A 22,875-nucleotide genomic window follows, 5' to 3' on the forward strand; every position below is an offset into this window, starting at 1 on the left:
CTACGTAAAGGCTGCAGTAGCACCATCCTGCAGCTACCAACACACAGGTATATCCCTCAAGTGCCAATATAAGTGATTTTATCAAGTTAAAAACACACTGGGTATTTTAAATATCTTGCACGCTTACCTTGGCAATGGCTGTTTCTTTATACATGCGTGTGATTAGATTCATAACTTGAGAAAAGTGGCTTTCAGTGGCGTCTGAAGTGAGATTTCTCATTAATTTCTCCCACTCTGCAAAAGTGGCATTCAAATTCTAAATGGCAGAAGAGGTGAGCAGTTAGATATATAGTAAAAAAACATGTTCTGCCTCATTATGTACACTTCAAGAATGAAACGTTTAAGAAGCAAGTACTTTTGAAAATTACGAAATTTGGCTAAAACTAATGGTAGGATTCAAAATCTAAGGGAAAGGAAGACAAAAAGGAATAAGATCATGCTAAAATTAGAGCAAATTTCAGAATCATAGAATGGTTTCGGTTGGAAGGGACCTTAAATGTCATCCACTTCAAAACTCTCAGCAGGAACACCTTCCAATGGCTCAGGTTGCTCAAAGCCCCAGCCAATCTGGCCTTGAGCACCTTTAGGGATGCCCCATCCACAGCTTCTCTGGGCAACCTGTATCAGTGCCTCTCCAATCTCACAGTAAAAGATTTCTTACTAATATTTAATCTAAATATCCCCTCTTTCAGCTTGAAACCATTCCCCCTTGTCCTATTCCTGCACTCTCTGATGAAGAGCCCCTTCCCAGCTTTCCAGTAGCCCCATTTAGATACTGAAGGGTCACTATAAGTCTCCCTACAGCCTTCTCTTCTTCCAGGCTGAAGAAGCTCAACTCTCTTAGCCGGTCCTTGTAAGGGAGGTGCTCCAGCCCTCTGACCATATTCATGGCCTCCTCTGGACTTGCTCTAACAAATCGATGCACTTCCTGAGCTGAGGACTCCAGAAGTGAACACAGGATTCCAGCTGAGGTCTCACGAGAGCAGGATTTTTTTATTCAATTTTATATTACTTGATGCCAAAAAATTGTTATATCCATATTCTTCATGTTATATTTTAAAAAGAACAGCAGATCTGCTACGTTACATATTCACATATTCTTTGTAACTGCATAGAATACACATGCAAACAAATAAATACATACGAATACAAAGACATTACTGACAAATGTGTTCTTAATGAAAGTGGAAAATTTACCTTAGCTGCAGCTTGTGGGAGGTCAAATGCAATACGCTGCCTAACTTTGGGAGGCAATTGAGTCAGAACATCATTCTTCAATCTCCTGATCATTATTTCACTTAGAAGTTCATGTAGTTCTTCTAAATTTGAAGCTCCTCTACAGTCCCAGTGAGCTCTCTTACCAAAAAACCTGAAAATGAAAAATCAACACTGAGGGTAAAAAAAATGCTTCCAAATTGAACAGAAACCTTCAGCACGTAATTAATTTTAAAACACACTATTAGATACGAAGGTGTGCTGGATGACAACACTCAGTACTCCTGCTTACATCAGAGAGATGATTGCTTTCCAGTTCCTTTCAGCGCTAAAGTCAGAGCTGCTTCAACGTCTCCGCACACCCTGCAGCCCTCTGTGCCATCCCAGCTACGCTTCTCTTTCACAAGTTTCAGGCAGAATTTTATAACTCTTGTTTCAACGACTAACGTGAAGAAACTACCACCATGAGTATGTTCTTTATTATATTATGGAAGGGAACAACTGTCAGGAAAGCTATCGTGAAAGCTGCAAATATCACCACTAACATTCCTTTGTTTCCCTCCCTCAGAATTTCCCTCACTGAGAATTCCAGAGAGAATTTAAAGCTTAAGGCACTATCTTTAAATGCAATATTATTTAATAAGCAAGGTTAAACAGAGGACGTAGGTTTAAGATTAAAAAGCAAAGGGTTGAAAAGAGAAAATTCATTAACTTAGTCTTCCCTGTTTTTCCTTTGCTTTGTTGTTTTTAAGGAAGTTTGCAGCAGGAGCAGTAGTTTTTTGCTGTCAACATTGCCAAGGGATAACAAAACAACAAGTATTACGGATTTCGCTGCCTTTGGAGTAAAGCCCAGGTAGCATCTTCTAAGGCCAGGAGAGTATATTGTAAGCACGTCATTTTACCAGTAATTTTGTTTTTTTAAAAAAAACATCACTGAGAATCCTAGGCCTTACTAACCTTACCAACATCGTTCTAGTTGTCTGCCTATAATAATTTGGGAAAGGGGCTGAGGGACTCACATCTACACGGGTGAAGTATTGGCACAGCACACTCAGAATGCTACATAAATTGACAGCAGCATCTTTTTGCTCATATGCCTTCTTTTTTCTATTGACACAGCTGTCCTTAGAAAAGTTTCATCCCTCCAACACCAGCATTGTGGATACAAAAGAAACGGTAGGCAAAACCCCACAGAAATATTTTGGGCCTCATCTCCAGAGACAGGTATCTATGAACACCTAAGTGAAAAAAAACCCACAACGTTTTCATGGAAAACAATGCATAAAATAATCCTATCAAGTTTATTACCACAGGATGTTTTATTTCAGCCAAGTCATGAAGACAAAGTTATTTATTGAAAGCTTGCCAAACCCTGAACCTGATCTTTATTACATTTATGGTACTCCAAAAATAAGATAATCATCTACGATTGAGTAGCTAACCAAGCTGTACCCACGCACACTTGTGGTGTGAGAATTACAGATGCATTCAGTCAAAACATCATGGAAAAAATAGCGTTTCTCTGTCTGAAAATTAGACAGTGCTCTTCCATGTTATCTGAAGATAAATGCTGATAAAATGCACATGACGGAGGGAGAAAAACAAGTTACATGAAAGTAAAACCATGTAATTATCACTATGAAAATAAAATCTAAATGCTAACCAATTCAACTGACAAAATCTATTGGTGTGAATATATGCAAAGTTGTAGGCAAGAAATGTTTTAGCTAAGAAATTTTAAGGTTCTTCCCTAACATAACTTCTTTCATTCTAGATTGTAACACAGATCCAGATGGGTAAAAATAGGCATTTTAAATCCAAGACTCTTCTATCCCCTCTAGTTTAGAATATAGCTAGAGAAACCTATCACTAAACTACAGCTGAGTGAAGTAAGTCAGAGGGATTGAATCATCTTTAAGTTAATAATTTAAAGCATATGAAACAGGAAAATTCATGAAAGATGCTAGAGATAAAAATTACTTACAACTCATTGGGCAAATATGTGGAAAAATGCATAATGAGCAACTTTACCTAGCAAACTGGAGGCAAGGTGGTGGACAAGAATTTACAGTGCCCGTATTTGATCCCTCAAACAGAATTACAAACACACTATAGCACTTCTGGGACTTTCACACCTTTGCTTAATCAATCTGTAAAATACAGAGACAAGTATTGGACTTGTTTTCCACCCAAGTATGGTGGGATGGCAAAAAGACTGGATTCCATAAAAGATGTTAATTACTGTATGATGTGAGCATAAGACAGAGCCAGAAACTCCTATGTGTCAGCTGTAGCTGAAATTCCAGCTCTGAAGGGAAAATCCACACACTTGATGCTAACTACAGTGCATTTATAAATCATGTTACTTAACAGAATGCTGCCACTTCAACTTTATTTTAAATTCTATTTCAAACTTCATTTGAGGACAAAATTGGAAGCTATTAAAGCCTCCCATCAATTTAATCCTCTTCCCAGTGCTCTTTGATGGAGGAGATTGTCTGACCTTGGGTTTCCAAGCACGATCGTATGATACAGCAATAGAGGCACTAGTTACCAAACTTCTCATTTCACACAGCAAGAAAATCAAAGACGCTCATAGGAAAATAAATGAGCAAGTACAACAATACCTGACACGAGCATTGCAGTATTTCTTGGCATATTCATTCCAAGTTCCAAATCTTCTTGGAAACAGTGCCTCAATCTGCATGAAAAGCTGCATAAAAGAAGTAGCGATAGTGAGAAATTGCCTGCAAATGCACAATTATTCAGAAGTAATCGTTACATGATTATTGTGTCATGCTTACGTTAAACACTTGCACAAAATGACATGTGCAAAAGACACCCCATAGGTGTATGCATGGGTCTTGAGACAGGACAGCTGTGGGAATCCCTCAACAGAGTACCCTGAACACCATAACACAGTGCTAAGGACTTGGAAAAGATTCATACTGAAGGAGACAGACAATAAGATGTTATTCCTAAAAATACAATTTCTGTCCTTTGCCATGTACACGGGCTCCAGTAAAGCCTTAGTGCAGGTGTTCCATGAATAGTCTGGTTCTTAAAATACATGAAAACCCTACTCCATCTTCAGTTTCACTTCAAAAAATAGACAATGTCAATACAGACAAGAAATTTCACACCTTTCTTCTTGGATGAGTAACAGGAGGTAAGTATCAGTTTAGACAACCTTAGCCAGAGAGAATCCTACTCTACAAGCTGTTTTACTGTCAAAGCTTTCTGGATTCAAAGATCGCTACTCGATCCAAGACACACTATTGAGGGTAGCACAGAGACAACAGTGATACAGGAGGCTCTCTCCTAAATGTATTTCCCTGCTACCCTCTTAGGTCTACAGTATAAAACTTCTGCCATTTAAGCTTTCATATCACACAATCACACGAGAGCGACGTCTCCCAAAAAGAAAACTACTACAGCCTAATTTTGCTCTTCACAGGCTTTTTGTCAAGACAGAAGTTAGAGAACAGGAAAACAGTATTAAGAAAAAATAACACCAATTTATTCACCCAAGTGAAATGTTATTTTGATGTACGCCTAGGGCAAACAAACTGCCTGTAACAAATATGCTTTTCATTTTCTAAACATATTCCATTTAGAGACTCCATAGAAACATCCTGCTTATGGCACAAAACTGATAAAAGGAAAGCTTCTTACACTCTGCCTTAAAAAACGTGGCAGAACATTGGTCTCCCTATGAATATGTCTGAAACTGTTTTCCACTTGGCCATGAATTTTTACCCCCTCACTGTGATCAAGGACAGCTTGTATGGAATTTCCTTTGAAGACCTTCAGCAATGTTGCTTACTGGTCTTGGTATCAATGCACTGTGTAACAGGATAACACACTAACTTCTCTTCTTTCACAGCTGGTTGCAATGTCTTTGGTATCTGTGCAGACAATTTCATAACTATCCACACCCATGGATATAAATATTTGCTTTAAAGGTTTTAAGCAAACACTCATAATACACCAAATCCTTTCTCATACAGTGGATATGAACAAATTAAATTACTAAAGAGTCTTGGCATTAGTGCTATTTACACAACAAGAAGCTAAAGTGCAAAATATTATTTCAATAACCGATATGTTCCCTGGATACAAGTCCACTCTTATATTCCATTTTATTCACCAAATGTAGCAATAAGGCAGTTTTCTTTGCTTCACTATAAACCCAAGTGGTTTCTGGTTTCCTCTCCACTCCTCCCCAGTTCCATAAGCTGAACTTCCTTTGGAGGAAAATTTGTCTTTCTGGACCCCAACAAGCACAGGATGTGTTTTTTCCGCTTATGCAATACAAGTGAACATTGGGAATATTCAAAACACCAGCAATAAACAAAGGACTTCCCATATCAGATGATCAAATAGAAGATTTAATACAAATTCTTGTCTACCAAGGACTTTCCTACCCAGTAGAAACAGACAGTTCTTGACTTTTTACCTCACCCAACAGTCAGTCTGTTACATGTGAGATTGATTTCTTACAAGAAACACTGTCTCGAGTGACCTGTGCATGAGTTTAAAGCGAGTTTGTAAAACATCAATACAATCAACTCAAATCAAAAGACACAGCTTCAGTTGCTTATACTTGTGCTTCCTAACGCAGCTAGTGTAGTGTTTGATGTCACAATGCACAATTGTATACATTCAAGATAACTAAAAAACCTGTTCATTTATTACTGATACCATCCTCAAAAAAACCCCAAAACAAAACATACGTCAAATACCTCTTCAGGTCTTCCTAGAGCAGGAGTTCCAGTTAGAAGAATAGCTCTAAGAGCTTCCTGAACAATCGGCAACAAAATCTTGCTGCGGGTGGCATTTCTGGATTTCATATAGTGAGATTCATCGACCACAACCACCTTAAAGTTCTGCCTGTACAAAGTGTCTACTAAAGTCTGTGCATCAGAAGTTAACAGACCATACCCCAGAATCGTTACTTTGCTTGTTGATATTCTCCTAAAAGGGAAAATTCAGAAGTTTTCTCAGTAAATTTTCACTGTAGGAAAACAAATATAGCAAAGGAATTATATCAATCTAATTTTTAAAGAAGTTATGTATGACACCTTTTGGATTGAATAACTAGAAGGCTGTCAGGCTAATATTAAAAGCTTGTGATGTTTAAAACATTCTAGCACCTCACACCTTTAAATCACACACATTTCATAACCATTTTCCCAAGATGCACACTGCACTTAAGAGGAGGTTCATTCATCTGGTTGCATTGCTTCAACTGGTGCTGCTTTCCAGTAGCATCACATAGGACAAATCCACTTCCCAGATAAAGTTAACACACACAAGTCAGATTATTACAAGCAGACCTTATAAAAAGCACTCAAAACACCTAAAGTAACAATATCTCTACATCAGCCACCTGCTGCTCTGTCTGCAGTCACCTTCCAGCAGCAGAAGTGAATCACCAGACAGCCTCGGAGTATCTGGGTGCTGTAAAAATACAAGCTGGGGTGAACCTCACCCCCTAAACAAAAACATCCCTACCAGAGCTGTCTACCCAGCTTTTTAGCTTGAACAGAACATGAGATAAAAAAAACCCCGGAAGCAGGAAATCAATGAGGCCCAAGATGAAAAATCAGTATTTAGGTGGAAAGGAAGTCATTACAATAAAATTAAAGACATTGGCCCAAGGCTGATTTTCAAATCACTAGAGAGCACTGTGGCCCTTCAGGAGCACAGCAGCTCATAAAGCTGTCAGACAAACAAGTGACCAGAATGAGAGTCATAGCTGGTCTGCCCATCTGTCAGACACTACTGCTCTCTGCTGGCACGGTTTTCATTTGTTCTCCAGTACTGACAGATCAAAAAACCTATTTAGTTGAGTTTCCTTGAGTATTCCAGAGGAAAAAAGTATATGCACGTTCATGCTTCTGGCTACAGAAGAGGAGGCAACAGTAAGAGCACTAGCACTGTGGTCAATGCACTACAGACCCTGGCTGCTTCTGTAGAGAGAAACGGAGCAACCAGGAACACAAGGATTTCCCCTACCCCTCAGTGAAGGGTGCACTAACAAAATTACAAATAGAATTATTTATTCATAGTGGAACCAATTTTTGCAAGAAACGTCCAATTTAGAAATAATAAGGACCTAAACTGATGCTTAAGTACATTTGAACTCGTTTAAATTAAGAATCCAAACAACATTCAAGCAGTAAATTCCATTGCTGAAGTTCTGAAGAGAAGCAAAATGTCGAACTGAGGAAAATCAAAGCTGAACATATGGAAGCAGAACTTCACAAAATGCTAAACCAGGCCCAGCAGCTGTATTTTTGCATTTGCACTTTCATGCAAATGTATAAAACACTTTTTAATGTTAAAATATTAATTAGTTCCGCAGCAACCTCACTTAGAGTTAAGAAGCCTCCAGGGAGTAAAACAAGCAGAAACCCAAGTTTTCCTCTTCCCTCATTGCTGAGCAAAAGTAAGTTATAATGATAAAGGTCTACTACTTTTAAATATCTTAAAGGACAAAACAAACAGAATTCTGTTTGCTATTTACTTTTGCCATCATTGCCCTCTTCCCCCCTTTCTCCTTTCTGCATTCAGCGATACAAGCATTAAGTTTGCGTGCATTTTAGCTAAATAACCTAAAAAATGCTCATTGGATCTTTATTTTAGTTCCCGTACTCCAACTTAAATCCAGACTATCAGTAGCAACCACCCCTTGATTAAGCTTTTAAAACATATTTTCAGTGGGATTTCTCAGGTTACCACAGGGAAGGTTCCAAGCTACTGTCATATCTGCACATCCTGGAGGTCAAATCATTTTCTAATCCTCCCCAGACAACACAAAGATCAGCTTCCCTTTTCCAGAAGCTTTAGAACAACATGTAGACACTACCATGGAATCAACCAAGTCATTTACAGTAAAGCAGACTAAAAACTACCCTGTAATTCAGTGTAAGAGAAGAGTTATTCTAATAACACACAAGACTCGTGGTCTCTCTTTGATGAATTCATGCTATTAAGTCTAAAGATAGGAAGTCTAGGTCATGATGACATTTTTGGTTATTTAAAGATTACTTACTCTAACTTATACATTTTCTCAGTGAGCTAAAAAGAATTTTAACAGTAATTACTTCCTTATTCTGTAGTGAATGCTAGAAGTTTTCCACGAACATGTTCAAAATGTTTTACAGAAGCTAATGAATACAAGTTAATTCATTAGAAATGAGAAATAACTGTGTATGTTCACTCTGAGACATGGTGAAGTAACCGAGTTTTCAGCAGATGAGTCTTCGCCACTTTGCAAAAACCAGACCTCTCAGTTTTGAGGGCAATGAGTAACTACTAAAATATAACAATGCAAAACTGGGAGGAATGGCAAATACACCAGAGGGTCATGCTGCCATCCAGAGGGACCCTGACATGCTGGAGAAATAAGCTGACAGGAACCTCATGAAGATCAACAAGGCAAAACGCACAGTCCTGAGCCTTGGGAGAAGCAACAGCGAGCACTAAAACATTTGGAGGGTCACGAGACTGGAAAGCATCTTTGCCGACAAGGACCTGGGGGTCCCGGTGGACACCAAGCTGAAGATGAGCCAGCACTGTGCCTCTGCAGGGGGGAGATGACCAAGGCTTTCTGTAGAAGAATAAGGAACTTTACTCACCCAGTATCAGTTTTGTTCTGAATGATGCTAATATCATCTGGAGAGAGTTCTGGAATCCACTTCTCCATCTCTTCAACCCAAGGGTATCTCAGAGACGAAGGCACTACAATTAAGAGAGGCCATTCGCTTTTATAGTAATAGGAAATGGCAATTGCTTGAATTGTTTTACCTAGGCCCATCTGGAAAAAGAGAAGAAAGGAAAAGAAAAGAATGAAAAATAGAAGCCACTGCTCAGAAAACGTATTCCTATCAGAAGAGCCAAAAGTATTTTGCAAAGACAGAATCATATAAACAAACCTAGTTACATAGTGCCTATTTTATTGTCAATTCATTACCACAGATCATCTTTCACAAAAAAACATACTTCCCCACAAATGGATTAATCCATGTATTCTATCTGGCGAGCTCACTACAGCTAAAAGAAGCATTTTCATTCATTTCAGATTTTCTCTTGGGGCCTTAGTAAGGTAAACTATAAAGATCAAACTCCGACTTGTTAAGGTACCAAAAACATTTTATAAAGGCTTTGCAAAGGAAAGAAAAACACAGGATGTCTTCTTGACATAAAGGGAGATCCATGCTGCGTAGGCAACTGAAGAACAAAGGCAGATCTTTATGGAGAACTCTGCTTTTGGCCCAGTGCACCAACAAAGAAACCACTGCTTTCATTCCCCATAGCTGACAGCCCTCCTTTATCCTGTAACACCGAAGGTGAAGGTCCACGCAGTGAGGCATTCAGATTTACAGACAAGGTGAAGGGTAAAGATACAAAACACGGATATATATTTAAGAAGAAAGTACCTGCTTGGTACTGTTGAGGTAGGAACACTACCATCTAATAAGTTATGAATATAGGTAGTAACAGGTGAATAAAAGACCCAAAATATAGGGAGTTATTTTAAAAATAAACCCCTCAATGGAAGAATGCAGTTATTTTCTCAACCTGATGACAGAGTAAGAGATAGCTCCAGACTCCTGTTAAGCACCTAAACAGAGACTGGCATTAAAGTATTCTGTTCAGGTTTTCCACAGTGTCCAGTGGATTTCTGAGTTAAAGCTATCTAACTGCTCATGGTGCAGACAAAAGACCAACTTACTTACACCCTCAGTACTGAATTTAAATGGACTCACGTAACGATATCATGAGATTTCACGGGTATAGAAGAAACACATGAATATTTTTACTATTAGTAGAAGGCAAAATAATCAGAGAACTGCTGTGATGCTAAGTTCTCATTAAAAACTGCCAAGTTTTCATGAAGATTTTCCTGCAAGCCCCCTGGTGTTATCAGTAGTGCTCAAGCCAGCTGAAAACAACTCCAAGTTAAAAAAACACATTAATTTTTAGTTTGTTGCCACTGTTGTCTCCCTAACTCACGCTGCCCAGTCACTGGTCATGATCCAGACAACCGAGTGGAAACAAGCAGGAAATAAAAGGCAAATCTCTTGGCAGCGGTGCACCCATAACTGAGTCTAGATCCCACACAGCTGATCACCAGCCTAGATCATAAGAATGTGAGAGGCAAGAAAAATCGCAGAATGTATTATGGCCTTAGTTTTTGATTTAAACAGGTCTTTCTCAGTCATGGAAACGGATGGCATGGAAAAGTTGAAATTTTGGGAAAACACATCTACCCAACACTCCAAGAAAGAATCACAACATTTCTAGAACAACTTTCAAACACATACTACTATTCTTCTACTTTAATCCCTACATAATCACATAACCCAGGTATACATACAGTAATTATACAACTTCAAGTTCTCACATCAAACTTCTATGCAAAGAAGTTCACAACAGTGATGTTTTCTTTTACCAACTCTTTCTTATTTTAGAGATATGTCAACAAGCATGAGATACACACTGCTGTACGGTAACTTCTTCCAGTGCCAGATCTATTGGCATTGTGAAATACATATCATTTACCTTGTAATAAAAACATCTTACAGTACTTCTTATTTCTAACAATTAAAACCAGTCCATTTTCTCATGGAAGGAGGGACACAAGGAACTTTGTTTTAATAAACAAAGAGCTACTGCTGATATTCCGATTTTTCCCAAGCTTCCCTTTTCTCCCACCCTGAATGTTTTTGTATTCTCCACAGTTTCCAGAAATTTCACATTCTGCACCAGGACAGTTTATCTCCAGCTGTAATGAGATTTTTATACCATGAGGAGATGCTTTAATCCCAGCAATCCATCTCTCTTTTCCTTCCAGTGTTTCAAGAAAGCCTATATTAGAATTGGGAAACTTAATTGATTCCCAAACATTACCTCTTTTTCAATCAGGTTTTATACTGACAACACACCATGAAGATTATACTCTTACAGAAATGCCTCATCTGTGGGAAGAAATGCTAGACTCAAATTTCCCTAACATGGCAGAAAATATAAACTTTCAAATGTATGGAAATACTGAATTTCACTACTACCAGTTGATCAGTGCACTTAAGAAAAGTCATCTTGGGGAAGGCGTATCTCTTCAAAATGCACTAGTTTGAGTCAGAAATGTCTGCTAATCTATTAAAAATAGCAGGCTATGCAATTATAAAGTGCTAAAAAAGAATTTTTAAAAATGAACTGAGTTAATATTTCTAAGATTTAATAACAGAGACAGTTTCACCTACCTAAATACAATTAAAAGTAACCTTCTAAGTTTTCTCAAAGATTCCTTTAGGCTTATGTCAGGTTTCCTTTTTTTTCCCTGCTTAGATATAAGCAGAACGTCTGCTGAATATGACAGGAATTAGGCTTCTTTCATTACCAACTTTTCTGCCCACATCTCTCAAACAAAAAAAGTCACAGCTAGATAAAGTACATTAAAATAAGAAAAATGGTGTTAGAGGAACATCACTTACCTCATCAGCAATCATGCACCTAAACAAGAAAGGAGAGAGAAAAAGCAGAAATCCAAAGTAAATACAACAGATAAGGCTACACTTACAAATTGTTTACTGTAAGCTTAAATTATGGCTTTAGTGAATCAATGAAAGGAAAAAAGTAGACTTCATCCCTACAGATACCAACTACAAAATGTAAAATTAGTATGAATTTGAAAGTATGTATGCCAGTTATTCTAAAAACGTATATTCAGTTTGTTAGCACTACTGAAGAACTGCAAAATGGAGTTGCTGCTTTGGTCTGGTGCTATATTAATTGTAGTCTTAAGAGACATTTTCAAGGCAAGACCTGTATCTTCAATACTTTTTTTGTTTTTCAGAAGCAGCAACCTTTTTTCTGCTTCACAATTACAGAATCACAGAATCACAGAATAACCAGGTTGGAAGAGACCCACCGGATCACCGAGTCCAACCGTTCCTACCAAACACTAAACCATATCCCTCAGCACCTCGTCCACCCGTGCCTTAAACACCTCCAGGGAAGGGGACTCAACCACCTCCCTGGGCAGCCTCTGCCAGTGCCCAATGACCCTTTCTGTAAAGAATTTTTTCCTAACGTCTAGCCTAAACCTCCCCTGTCGGAGCTTGAGGCCATTCCCTCTTGTCCTGTCCCCTGTCACTTGGGAGAAGAGGCCAGCACCCTCCTCTCTACAACGTCCTTTCAGGTAGTTGTAGAGAGCAATGAGGTCACCCCTCAGCCTCCTCTTCTCCAGGTTAAACAACCCCAGCTCTCTCAGCCGCTCCTCATAAGGCCTGTTCTCCAGCCCTTTCACCAGCTTTGTTGCTCTTCTCTGGACTCTCTCCAGAGCCTCAACATCCTTCTTGTGGTCAGGGGCCCAGAACTGAACACAGTATTCGAGGAGCGGTCTCACCAGTGCCGAGTACAGAGGGAGGATAACCTCCCTGGACCTGCTGGTCACGCCGTTTCTGATACAAGCCAAGATGCCATTGGCCTTCTTGGCCACCTGGGCACACTGCTGGCTCATATTCAGTCGGCTGTCAACCAACACCCCCAGGTCCCTCTCCTCCAGCCAGCTTTCTAGACAGACTTCTCCCAGTCTGTAGCACTGCATAGGGTTGTTGTGCCCCAAGTGAAGGACCCGGCATTTGGCCTTGTTAAACCTCATGCCATTGGACTCTGCCCAGCAGTCCAGCCTGTTCAGATCCCTTTGCAGAGCCTCCCGACCCTCCAGCAGATCGACACTTCCACCCAGCTTAGTGTCGTCCGCAAACTTGCTAAGGGTGCATTCGATGCCTTCATCCAGGTCATTGATGAAGACATTGAACAGGGCTGGACCCAGCACTGAGCCCTGGGGAACCCCACTTGTCACTGGCCTCCAGCTGGATTTCACACCATTTACCACCACTCTCTGGGCCCGGCCATCCAACCAGTTTTCCACCCAGGAGAGTGTGCGCCTGTCCAGCCCAGAGGCTGACAGTTTCTCAAGCAGAACGCTGTGAGAAACTGTGTCAAAGGCTTTGCTGAATTAATGATTATTTATATGAGATTTTAAAAAGCTGCTTTACAGAGCTGTCATATTTGTTTTGAAACAGAGACACTTCCCTCCCCCCACCAATTGCACTACGTAAGTTATTAGTTATTTACTCCATGTAAAGACTATGACAAGTCCAAGACTCCAGCCAAAACTAGTAAATTTTGTTCACCATATTTACATTTTCTAAACAATAAATGCCATATTTCATAAAAATTTCTTATAGGTATTTTAAGTTATTTAGTTTATTTCAGTTATTCAGTGTAGACATTCTTAAGTCAAAGCAGGTCTAAGGCACTTAAGTGTTTCTAGCCCTTGCAAGCTTCTTCCCTACATCTTTGAGACTGGAATAAGGACAAAGGAAATAATTTGATGGTGATCTAGTTAAACCATTAATTGGATGATGCTGCATCTTTCCAAATGCAGACCCTGAGCTATTTTACAAACTTACTGCCTGTGATTTGCAGCTGGACAAAGACATTTATTTTCAGACATTTGCAGTACATGAATAGTGTTTAAAAAAAGTTTGAAACCTGAAATCAATTGGAACGCACAATGACCTGGTGTTGCAGGTGGTTTTAAACTCCTTCCAGAGACGCAGAGAATTAATAAGACTATAGTAATTAGCTACAGAGCTGAGGCATCTCAAGAACAAACCGAAGACCTTCTTCAACAATATGGTATATTTAGTACAAAGATGTCAGAGCAAATGTACAAATTTAGCAATAACCAAGAGTACATTGCATCCAAGTAGCATTTGGTAGTTAGGAAATGTGGTGAAGAGGACAGGGAGACAAGTGTTCCTTGCCAACTTGTGCTGACAAATACAGGATTTCTCAGTATATCAACTTATATTTTAGTAGAATTGCATAAATAATGAAGTGTTAAATATGCCAGTTCAGACACATAAAAAGCCAAGTGCGAATATATAAGATCCTACTGCACTGTTCTTTGGCATGTGAACTATCCGGACCCTTACTCTTTTTCCAGGATAGCAAGTTGAAATGAAGAAATCTAGTGATTCACAAATTGCTCTGACAGTTAGAAGCTGAAGAGCAATTAAAATAAAAAGCCTTAAAAAGTCAACTACATTAACAGACTTTATTCATTAGAGCAAACTGTAGCCACTTAAACTTCGATGACTCGAGTATCTGCCAAAGACTAAGAAGCTGTTCTGTTTTTCTTTTTGCACTCCTTTTCAGACCGTGCTCAGAGAATCTTTGCTGCTATAGAGTACCTTCTGTTTCCACCTCTATTAACTTCTACTTAACATGCCTGAAATGAAACTTTTTATGTACCAGCAACAAAGTCGTTGGCTTTTAAATGTTTATAGAAACACATAATTTTTTTGTACCAAGTAATTGCCATCATTTTACCCATAACATAAGCGCTCTTAAAAGATAATCACGGTGAAGACATCAACACAGTTTTATCTCCCTTGTTTCCGCAGTGCCAATACAAAGAGTGATCTGGGCCCCTTGCTACAAGGAGGACACTGAGGTGCTAGAGTGCGTCCAGAGAACAGCAACAAAGCTGGTGAAGGGGATAGAGCACAAGTCTTACAAGGAGCAAGTGAGGGAGCTGGGGTTTTTCAGCCTAGAAGAAAGGAGGGGAGACCTCATTGCTCTCTACAACTAGGTGAAAGGAGGTTGTAGTGAGGTGGGTGTCAGTATCTTCTCCAAAGTAACAAGTGACAGGATGAGAGGAAATGGCCTCAGGTTGCACCAGGGGAGGTTCAAATTGGACATCAGGAAGGATTTCTTCACTGAAAGGGTGCTCAGGCTCAGGCAGAGGCTGCCCAGGGAGGTGGTTGAGTCACCATCCCTAGTGGTGTTTAAAAGGCAGGTGCGTGAGGTGTTCAGGGAAATGATTTAGTAGTGAGCAGACACAGTTTGACTCAATGATCCCAAAGGTCTTTTCTAGCCAAACAATTCTATAATTGTATTCTTATGAGATACCCATACACTTAAAAGATACATATCTATAAGGGTATTTTGTTATTAACCATTCATTCTTTTCTCTCACCCAATGATAAAACAGCTTTGTCATACATAGTTTGGATTTTCTTCCTATACTTGCAACCCATACATTTTTTTAGTCATTTAAACACTCAGACACATTACAGATTGATATGAATCAGGTGAACAAGATTGTTTTCAAAGCTCCAGTTACAGTATCTGAATATGTTAAGTTCTCTGTTATGATAGAGTTACTAACATGAATCACTGCTTTGAGACACATCCTTCATACTCAAATTCCTTAAGTGCAACAGGTTTCAAATTGCTGATTTATGCCAATTAATTAGTATTGACACACTGGATAGAAGTTTTGATATGACATGAAGAAGACTATGATACAGGTAGAAGTTAATAAAACTAACCTAGGTGGAAATTGAGGATACTCAAACTATTATGCAATATTATGCATTATGACTTAACGCATTTTAAAGCATTCATCTTCTGTAGCTTTCACAGTTTTAGAATAAGAACCTTAAAAATGCCTGCTTAACGTATTATAGTCGGAAAACAGGAGCAGTCCAAAAATTTATTAGACTCTAGGGCAATGAAAAATAGTTTATATCACCGAGAGGGAAATCATCAAGTGTTACCAGTTTATAACCACAACAATTGGATTTGAAATGTAAAGAACTTCCCCATCATTATAGCCTAGACTGCACAGAACTCATAAGATACCCAATAGTTGCATTAAGCTGATAAGAAGCAATACTTTACATAATCTTAAAATTATGCAGTGTCTATTTAAAACAAACTTCAGCATGTTCTATATTACTGCAGTCAGACAAGCTGCCAACATGAACATAAAGGTTCCATGCTGTCAAAGCAGAAGAAACAGATCCTCAGCTACACTGAAGGGACAAATACGTACTTTTGTTTCACGTATTTTGACTGCAAGAAGACAGACTTCTTGTTCTCTGAAGTCCAATTAGTCATTTCCTCTCAACTGGTAGTTACCCAATCTAAGCTTCATCGTTCATATCCCATCTGTTCATATGACACCTTAATAATAGCTCTATCCAAGAATATAAATCAGAGCTATGATACACAGTTTCATATCCTGTTACAAGTTCAGCCCACATGGTCAGAAGTTTCAGAAAAGCAGTGAAAAAAAGAAGTCATTTTAGATGTCTCCATAACACTTACTCTCAGCAGCAAGGTCCAGCCATGGAATAAGCACCACAGTCAACAGGAAATTTCTCCATATTCCCATTTCATTCTTAAATGTCCCCCTTCTTCACAGTGAATCCTGTACCCAGCATTTGATTCTATCAATTTACGAAGGAAATTTGCTATCTTTTCCTAACAGAAAGTATCAAAATCTCATTGAGATGCAGTGCATATGCTGCTACAAGTCTTCCTACTATTCCTAACGCTTTTACAGTTGTAGGGTTAGCAACCGGCTTCAGACACAGTAATGTCTTTCATAAGTAGAAGGGAACTGCATAGTCTAGTCTTCTCTAGGATTTAACAACCCTTTCATTTTGAGATGCATTAGCTTTAAAATAAAACTAAAAGCAAACACAAAAAGCTGAACAGGAAGCTTTGTGTGAGAACGTATCCTGGTAAGTGAATATGCATGCAGAGAAGACAGCAAGAAGTCTGCTGTGTTGGTTCACCTCAGCTGCACAGAGATCCAAAACCAGAGAGATCCACAAATGCAAGCACCTGAGGTTCTACACAAACCCACTGCTGTGTTAGAAGCTTTCTTCTGAATGCAAAGAATCATGCAATTTAAGGGATCACACAAAGCTGGATGAGTCAGAACCCCAGAACCAGATATTCATGAGTTAACACACACTATCAGAACAGTCTTGTAAAGGGATGGAGCACCAAGCAAAGGTGCACTTACAGATTCTTCCTACAGAAACTAGGAGTTAACAAAAAACAGGTGAAGGAACAAAGAAGAAACCTCAAACCTAGCCCTATGAAAAGCAAGTTCTGCCTCTGGAATGTCAGAAAATATAGTTTTTCAAACTTGAAAGATCACAGAAAGAGCTTCTCGTTGTGTTCATGTCAAGAAAATTGGAACCAACTTCGCAAAGCAGAAGGAGAAGCAGATCTTCAAATTTTATGCGGATGAGTTGTTTGAAAAAGCAGAAGGCATTTGAGGCGAAGCTCATGTGGCTTTCGTCATACAGCTACACAAAACCAGTCTCCATCAGGACAAAGATAATACTAAAACAGTTCCATAAAATGAGTTTCAGGGAAGGTAAAAATATTTAAATGAAAGTAACATATTTCTGTGTGTCTGGGTTACTTTCAGGTCACCCTTTTCGAAACAGTAGCAGTATTAACCAAGCAAACAATACGATTGAAGTTTCTTATATTAATTACATCTATTTTAGCAAGGTATCTCTGCAAAGACAAAGAATCTAATTTTGAATTTTGCTCTTCCAAGAATACCACCACACTGCTATGTATCTAAGGTCTACATAACCAAGAAACCTGCCAAGTCATACAGTCAGTGCTAGGGGTTTCTTGTAACTACAGAAATACTTCGCAATAACACTCTCCAAACCAGACAGTTCTGCTTCTTTACATGGAGGATTAAAAGCTAAAGGGTACAGCAATCCAATACAACTACTGCTTGCTTGTGGAGAGAATTTAACTTTGATTAATTTTCAACTGCTACTGATCCAGGAAAAAAGCAGAACAACAGGTAACTTGTTCAGAACAAATTCCTTTACTTTTAAGTGCATTTTCCAAGGCAAACAATCAAAGCAATAGCAATTCATTTCTTAAAACACTGAAAAAATTTGTTACTACTTAAACAAATTAAAGCTAGCTTTGTTAATGCAGCCTTTGGAACATGTTGTACAGAGGAAGCTGGCATCTTTTTTTCACTAGTGTGGGTGTCCTGATATTCTTGGGATTCTCACCTACTCATGTGAGTCAGTTTTATATAACGCTACAACATATAATTTACCTCCTACTCACAAGCCAACACTTTAGCACTAACATCTTACCCAGGGGTTATTTAAGGAATCTGAATTTAGTACATTTTTATATAAAACTGCGCAAGCAACTATTACATTTGTGTGTCAGTAATCACAGCACGCAGTCCTAAAACTAGAACAAAGAGAGCTGACTTCCTTGCAAAAATAATCAAGGTTATTTCACCAAAAATAGAGCAATAGGGCTCCAGAAGGCTTAAGCTAGATGACACCCTTGCTCTTGAACTACACTGAGTGTTTCAGAAAACATAACAGATAATTAAAAAAAATAAAAATCAACCCTTAATCTAATGTAAGATGCACTGAATTGCCAGATCTGCAGTGTTAATGATCTGCTCAAGAAGCGTATAGGAGAACAGTTGTGCCATTCTATGCTTTTCTCCAACAATCCTCAACCTGTAACTGAAAAATAACATCTAAAAGGCTTTATTAAGATTTCAAAGCTATGAGAGCACATATGCCACCTTATTCTAGTATTTTAGCTTTGACAAAGATGCATGAAATAACACGTATCAAAGCAGTCAAGTTGAAGGTTAAACACAGACACTTCAATAGGTTCTTAGACTATATGAATGCAACTGACACAAATTCTAGTTGAGGAGATGCCTAACAGCAACAGTGAAAACTCTTTACCCATTCAGTCACTGGCTTCAGAGACAAATTGCTTCACCAGCTGAGCCAGTGCCAGAAAAATTGACTTCAGTTAATTGGAACAGTTGGAATAACATCAACTAATTTCCACTGCTGACAACCTAATCTACAAAGCTTACTCCCAGTATTAACTGGCATGGTCACAATACCTGTGATCAACAGTAGCTCTTGCTTATTACCTTGTTTAAGGACTTCCAGTGAAACACAAATACTTATCACTTCTCCAATAAACTCTGCTTTCCCAAGTGATTGTCACCCTGCAGTGCTCTGCACTGCGAGAGCTGCAGAACTACTAATCTCTTCCTGCCTTCCTCCTTTAAAGGTGGCTGTATCAGGCAACAGGGAAAAGAATTACTTAGAAAAGAAATCTCATTGCTGATGTCGCCATTTCCAGTAGTTACCAGATTAAATGTCTTTTTCCTCCAGTACCCCAAGCTCTCAAATCCAGTTTTCAGTTTCCCCCTACACTTGGTTCCTACTCCATACCAATACTTCAAAATACTTTTGTACCTTCCAAATACTTCAAAAACTACCACCCGTTGAACTGTTGACAGAATATCCCACTTCTTTTCTGACATATCTTCAAACTAAGCAATTCTGTTCTTTCCTACATCAATTTATCTCTTCTAACTTGTCCCCTCTTCAATGCAGCACAAAGAAATCATAAAGCACGTGGACTTAAACTGTTTACCCAGCTACCCTTGAGGTAGTTTCCCTCATCTGCCCACATCCATTCTCCCCTCCCAACTTCCATTAAGTCAGTCATAATTTGACTCATACTTTTTTGAGACCTTAGTTTTTCTCACTCATATTAAAGCAGCTCGTCTCACATTTTCAAAACCAATCACTTCCATTCCGTCCTCTCTCTGACACTTAAATGCAGTGCTTTTTCATTGTGGATTCTCCCACTGCAAACTTTCATTGGACACAGCTAATGCTGAATTCCTTTCAATCACTGTTGACAACCTACTACCTACAGTTGGAGTCTTTATCTCACTTGGCTTGGTTCTTCTATTCTAATAAATTGTGTCCTGCATTTCTAAAAATCTGTTTTCCCATTTCTATTCCTGCTGCTAGAAATCCAGTTTAAGGCCAGGTAATATCTCAGACTACTACCATTGCTTTTTTCTGTTCTTCTTTTTTTTAACCCCACTCAGCTCCTTCTCCTGAATGACATTCTGCATTCACTTACTAAGATTGCATTTTTTTGTTCCATTTGAATTGCTTCCCAGTTCCTCCAGCATCACTTCCAAACAAGCCTCCCTGGCCATGAAAGCTCTGCAGAATTTGGCCTCAATCTCTCATTCATACTTCCTGCATCTGAACCTCATTCTGTGAGCTAGCATCTTCATTTAACCACATCTCTTTCTCTCTCTCCCCACTTTGGCACTTTTCAGATGTAAAATGTACTCTGAAACATTACAAACCAACAGGTTTAAAAAAAGAATCCTTTCTTTAAAAACACAGTACTTACAGAGCTACTCCATATTTCATTGCTGAAGTGTATTCACTGTTTGATTCTCGACATGCTTATTAAATAGCCATTCCATTCCCTTTCTCCAAGGATTACTTTTCAGCTTTGTTTTTAAAGACTGGATACAACTGCTCATCTATTACGATGCAGGCTTCAACGACTGGGATTTATCACAAAATACTAATTATTTCACATATTTAAAATTAATTGCTGAATATGTTGGAATAAAAGATTTATTTCTTTCTCTAACAAGACATTTATGCCTTGTTTCAAACACCTCTTTCAAACTACCTAACCACAATCTACTGACTCCAGAGACAGAAATCACATTGAAAAGCTACAATTATTTTTATTCCCAGTTCTCTAATCTGAAGATCTACAAAATGATAGACACTTGTTGATGACACTTGATGTTTCAAGTCATGAAGGTACAAATTAAAACAAAAATGAAACATATATAGGAACATCCCTAGACATAAAAAATAGTGAAAGGAATTTCATTTTCTAACATGCAAAATGAATTAAGTTGGCATCATCTTGTCTGTTTTTTAATTTAATACAGAATTAACAGGTTACTCCTAGCCCCTTCCATACAAGAAATAAGAGTTTGTTCTAATAATAAGTTCCTTTTCATGCTGGGTTCTTGTCTGACCTAAGACAATATTAGCTGAATCTCTTCAGCTAACAACAGAGCACTTTCTGTACACCAGTTCTCTGCCACTACAGCAAAGCATGAATTAAATGATGACTGCAAAGGCAGCGCATAGCCTTAAGCAGAGGAAAAAGACGAGCTGAGACACATATATTGTTTACTTCAAGTCCTACGTTTATATATTTTTTAAATAAGAAAAGACACTTTTATGAAAAAGTAACAGACCCTGCCAAAATATACCACTGGGAGTACTGAAAGAGGTTTAAATCATTAAGGAGAACACAAAAGGGAAAGACTTAGGTGAGCCAAGGTCTGACAAACTAATAAAAAAATTCAGCTACAAGCAGCAGAGAACCTTGTTCTCTGCTTCGGGGCAAGAAGAAAATTATATCTGCCAGGGCAAGGGACGGATTAAAAAAAAATTACTCCTCAGGAAAGTTTGACTTAACCCATTTTACTGTATATAGAGGCTGGCTGAGAGCGTGCACACAGTTCCTCAATCTGACCCCGCTAACAGAATTTGCTATGCCAAGGAATGAGATTTCTTGCAATCATGATGAAAATACTTCCACACGCACGCCACAGTAAAACTACCACTGCCACATTACTCAACAGTCTTTTGTTAGTGAAGGGCTTCAAAAGTAAACAAAACATCATAAAGCCCATAACCCTAATGAAAATAACACAATTCCCTCCTTGACAAGGTGTCATTAGCATAAGTATCCCAAACTTTCATTGCAGGTAATTACTACTTCTCAAAGAGAAGATTAAAATTTACGTAGTCCTAGAGTTAAGCTGCTTCCTGAGGAATCTCTCTATAACAGACTGCAAAAGATAATTCTACTTTCAAAGACATCCACTAGCCTACACTAACTAACATTAAGGAAACTATACACATTTAATGCCTTCTGTTATTCCACTACTTGTATATAAAAATGCATCTCAATCGCAGACTATAAAAACCTCACTTCCCCTTATTAGAATCACATCAACTGAGAAATGGCAGCCAAGGGCTTTGGACTTATTAAATTCAACTCTAGAACAGACAGTAAAGGCTACATTATTGAAGCCTTAATGACCCATTAAAACTGTATGCATTAATTCTCACAGCCACACTGCACAGCAGCAAAGTGCCTAATATGACCAGTGGTCACAAAGACGTTAATGCCAACGCAGCCTAAAGCTCTTTAAGTCTCAAGCTTCCACGTTAATGACTAAGCTTATCTTTTTACTCTGCTACCCAGCCTGGCAGCATAAAATATATGGCTTATTTCATTTCCTGAAGGCAGCAACGTTATAAATGCCAAAGCTTTTTGGCCAAAAGACTAGAATTAAAGTGAAAAGCTTCGGATGACATTCTATTTGATCAGAAGTTCCATATAACTGAAAGAACTGATGATAAACATTTCCTTTCCAATTTCTCACCTTTAGAGAAAGAGATGCTTGGGACGAGGAAATGGCCTGAAGTTGCACCAGTGGAGGTTCAGATTGGACATTAGGAAAAATTTCTCCACTGAAAGGGTTGTCAGGCACTGGCAGAGGCTGCCCAGGGAGGTGGTGGAGTCACCATCCTGGAAGGTGTTTAAAAGATGGGTAAATGAGGTGCTCAGAGATATGCTTTAATTGTTGACAGGTACCGTTGGATTAAATGATCTCAAAGTGCTTTTGCAAACAAACGATTATATGAGTCCATATTTCTTGTGTCCTGCAATAAATCACACAATTCAGCAAGCAACCCCATTAGACCCTAAGCTTCTTGTTCTCAGCAAGATGATGAAAATATTAGAAACTAATTTCATCCTTCTTTAAAACCTACCCTAAAATAATTTCACTTGTGCCAGACCTTAGAAATGTCGTCATATTCCAGGATA

General features: G+C 38.6%; 1 protein-coding gene across 2 annotated transcripts in view; it reads right to left on the minus strand.

Moving 5' to 3' along the window:
* ZRANB3 (zinc finger RANBP2-type containing 3) overlaps positions 1–22,875 on the minus strand; it is a 44,830-nt gene that overhangs the window by 16,746 nt on the left and 5,209 nt on the right. The window contains exons 3-8 of one of the 2 annotated variants that reach the window (XM_069861539.1): positions 11,721–11,739; positions 8,862–9,040; positions 5,961–6,192; positions 3,843–3,928; positions 1,198–1,369; positions 128–256 (exon numbers count right to left, since the gene is read on the minus strand). In XM_069861539.1, coding sequence (XP_069717640.1) covers positions 128–256; positions 1,198–1,369; positions 3,843–3,928; positions 5,961–6,192; positions 8,862–9,040; positions 11,721–11,739 — 817 coding nt within the window. The remainder of the gene's footprint in view (positions 1–127; positions 257–1,197; positions 1,370–3,842; positions 3,929–5,960; positions 6,193–8,861; positions 9,041–11,720; positions 11,740–22,875) is intronic. The other variant, XM_069861540.1, reaches the window with a different exon arrangement.

Source organism: Phaenicophaeus curvirostris, chromosome 7 (genome assembly GCF_032191515.1).
Source record: "Phaenicophaeus curvirostris isolate KB17595 chromosome 7, BPBGC_Pcur_1.0, whole genome shotgun sequence".
In the NCBI taxonomy this organism is placed as follows: Eukaryota; Metazoa; Chordata; class Aves; order Cuculiformes; family Cuculidae; genus Phaenicophaeus; species Phaenicophaeus curvirostris.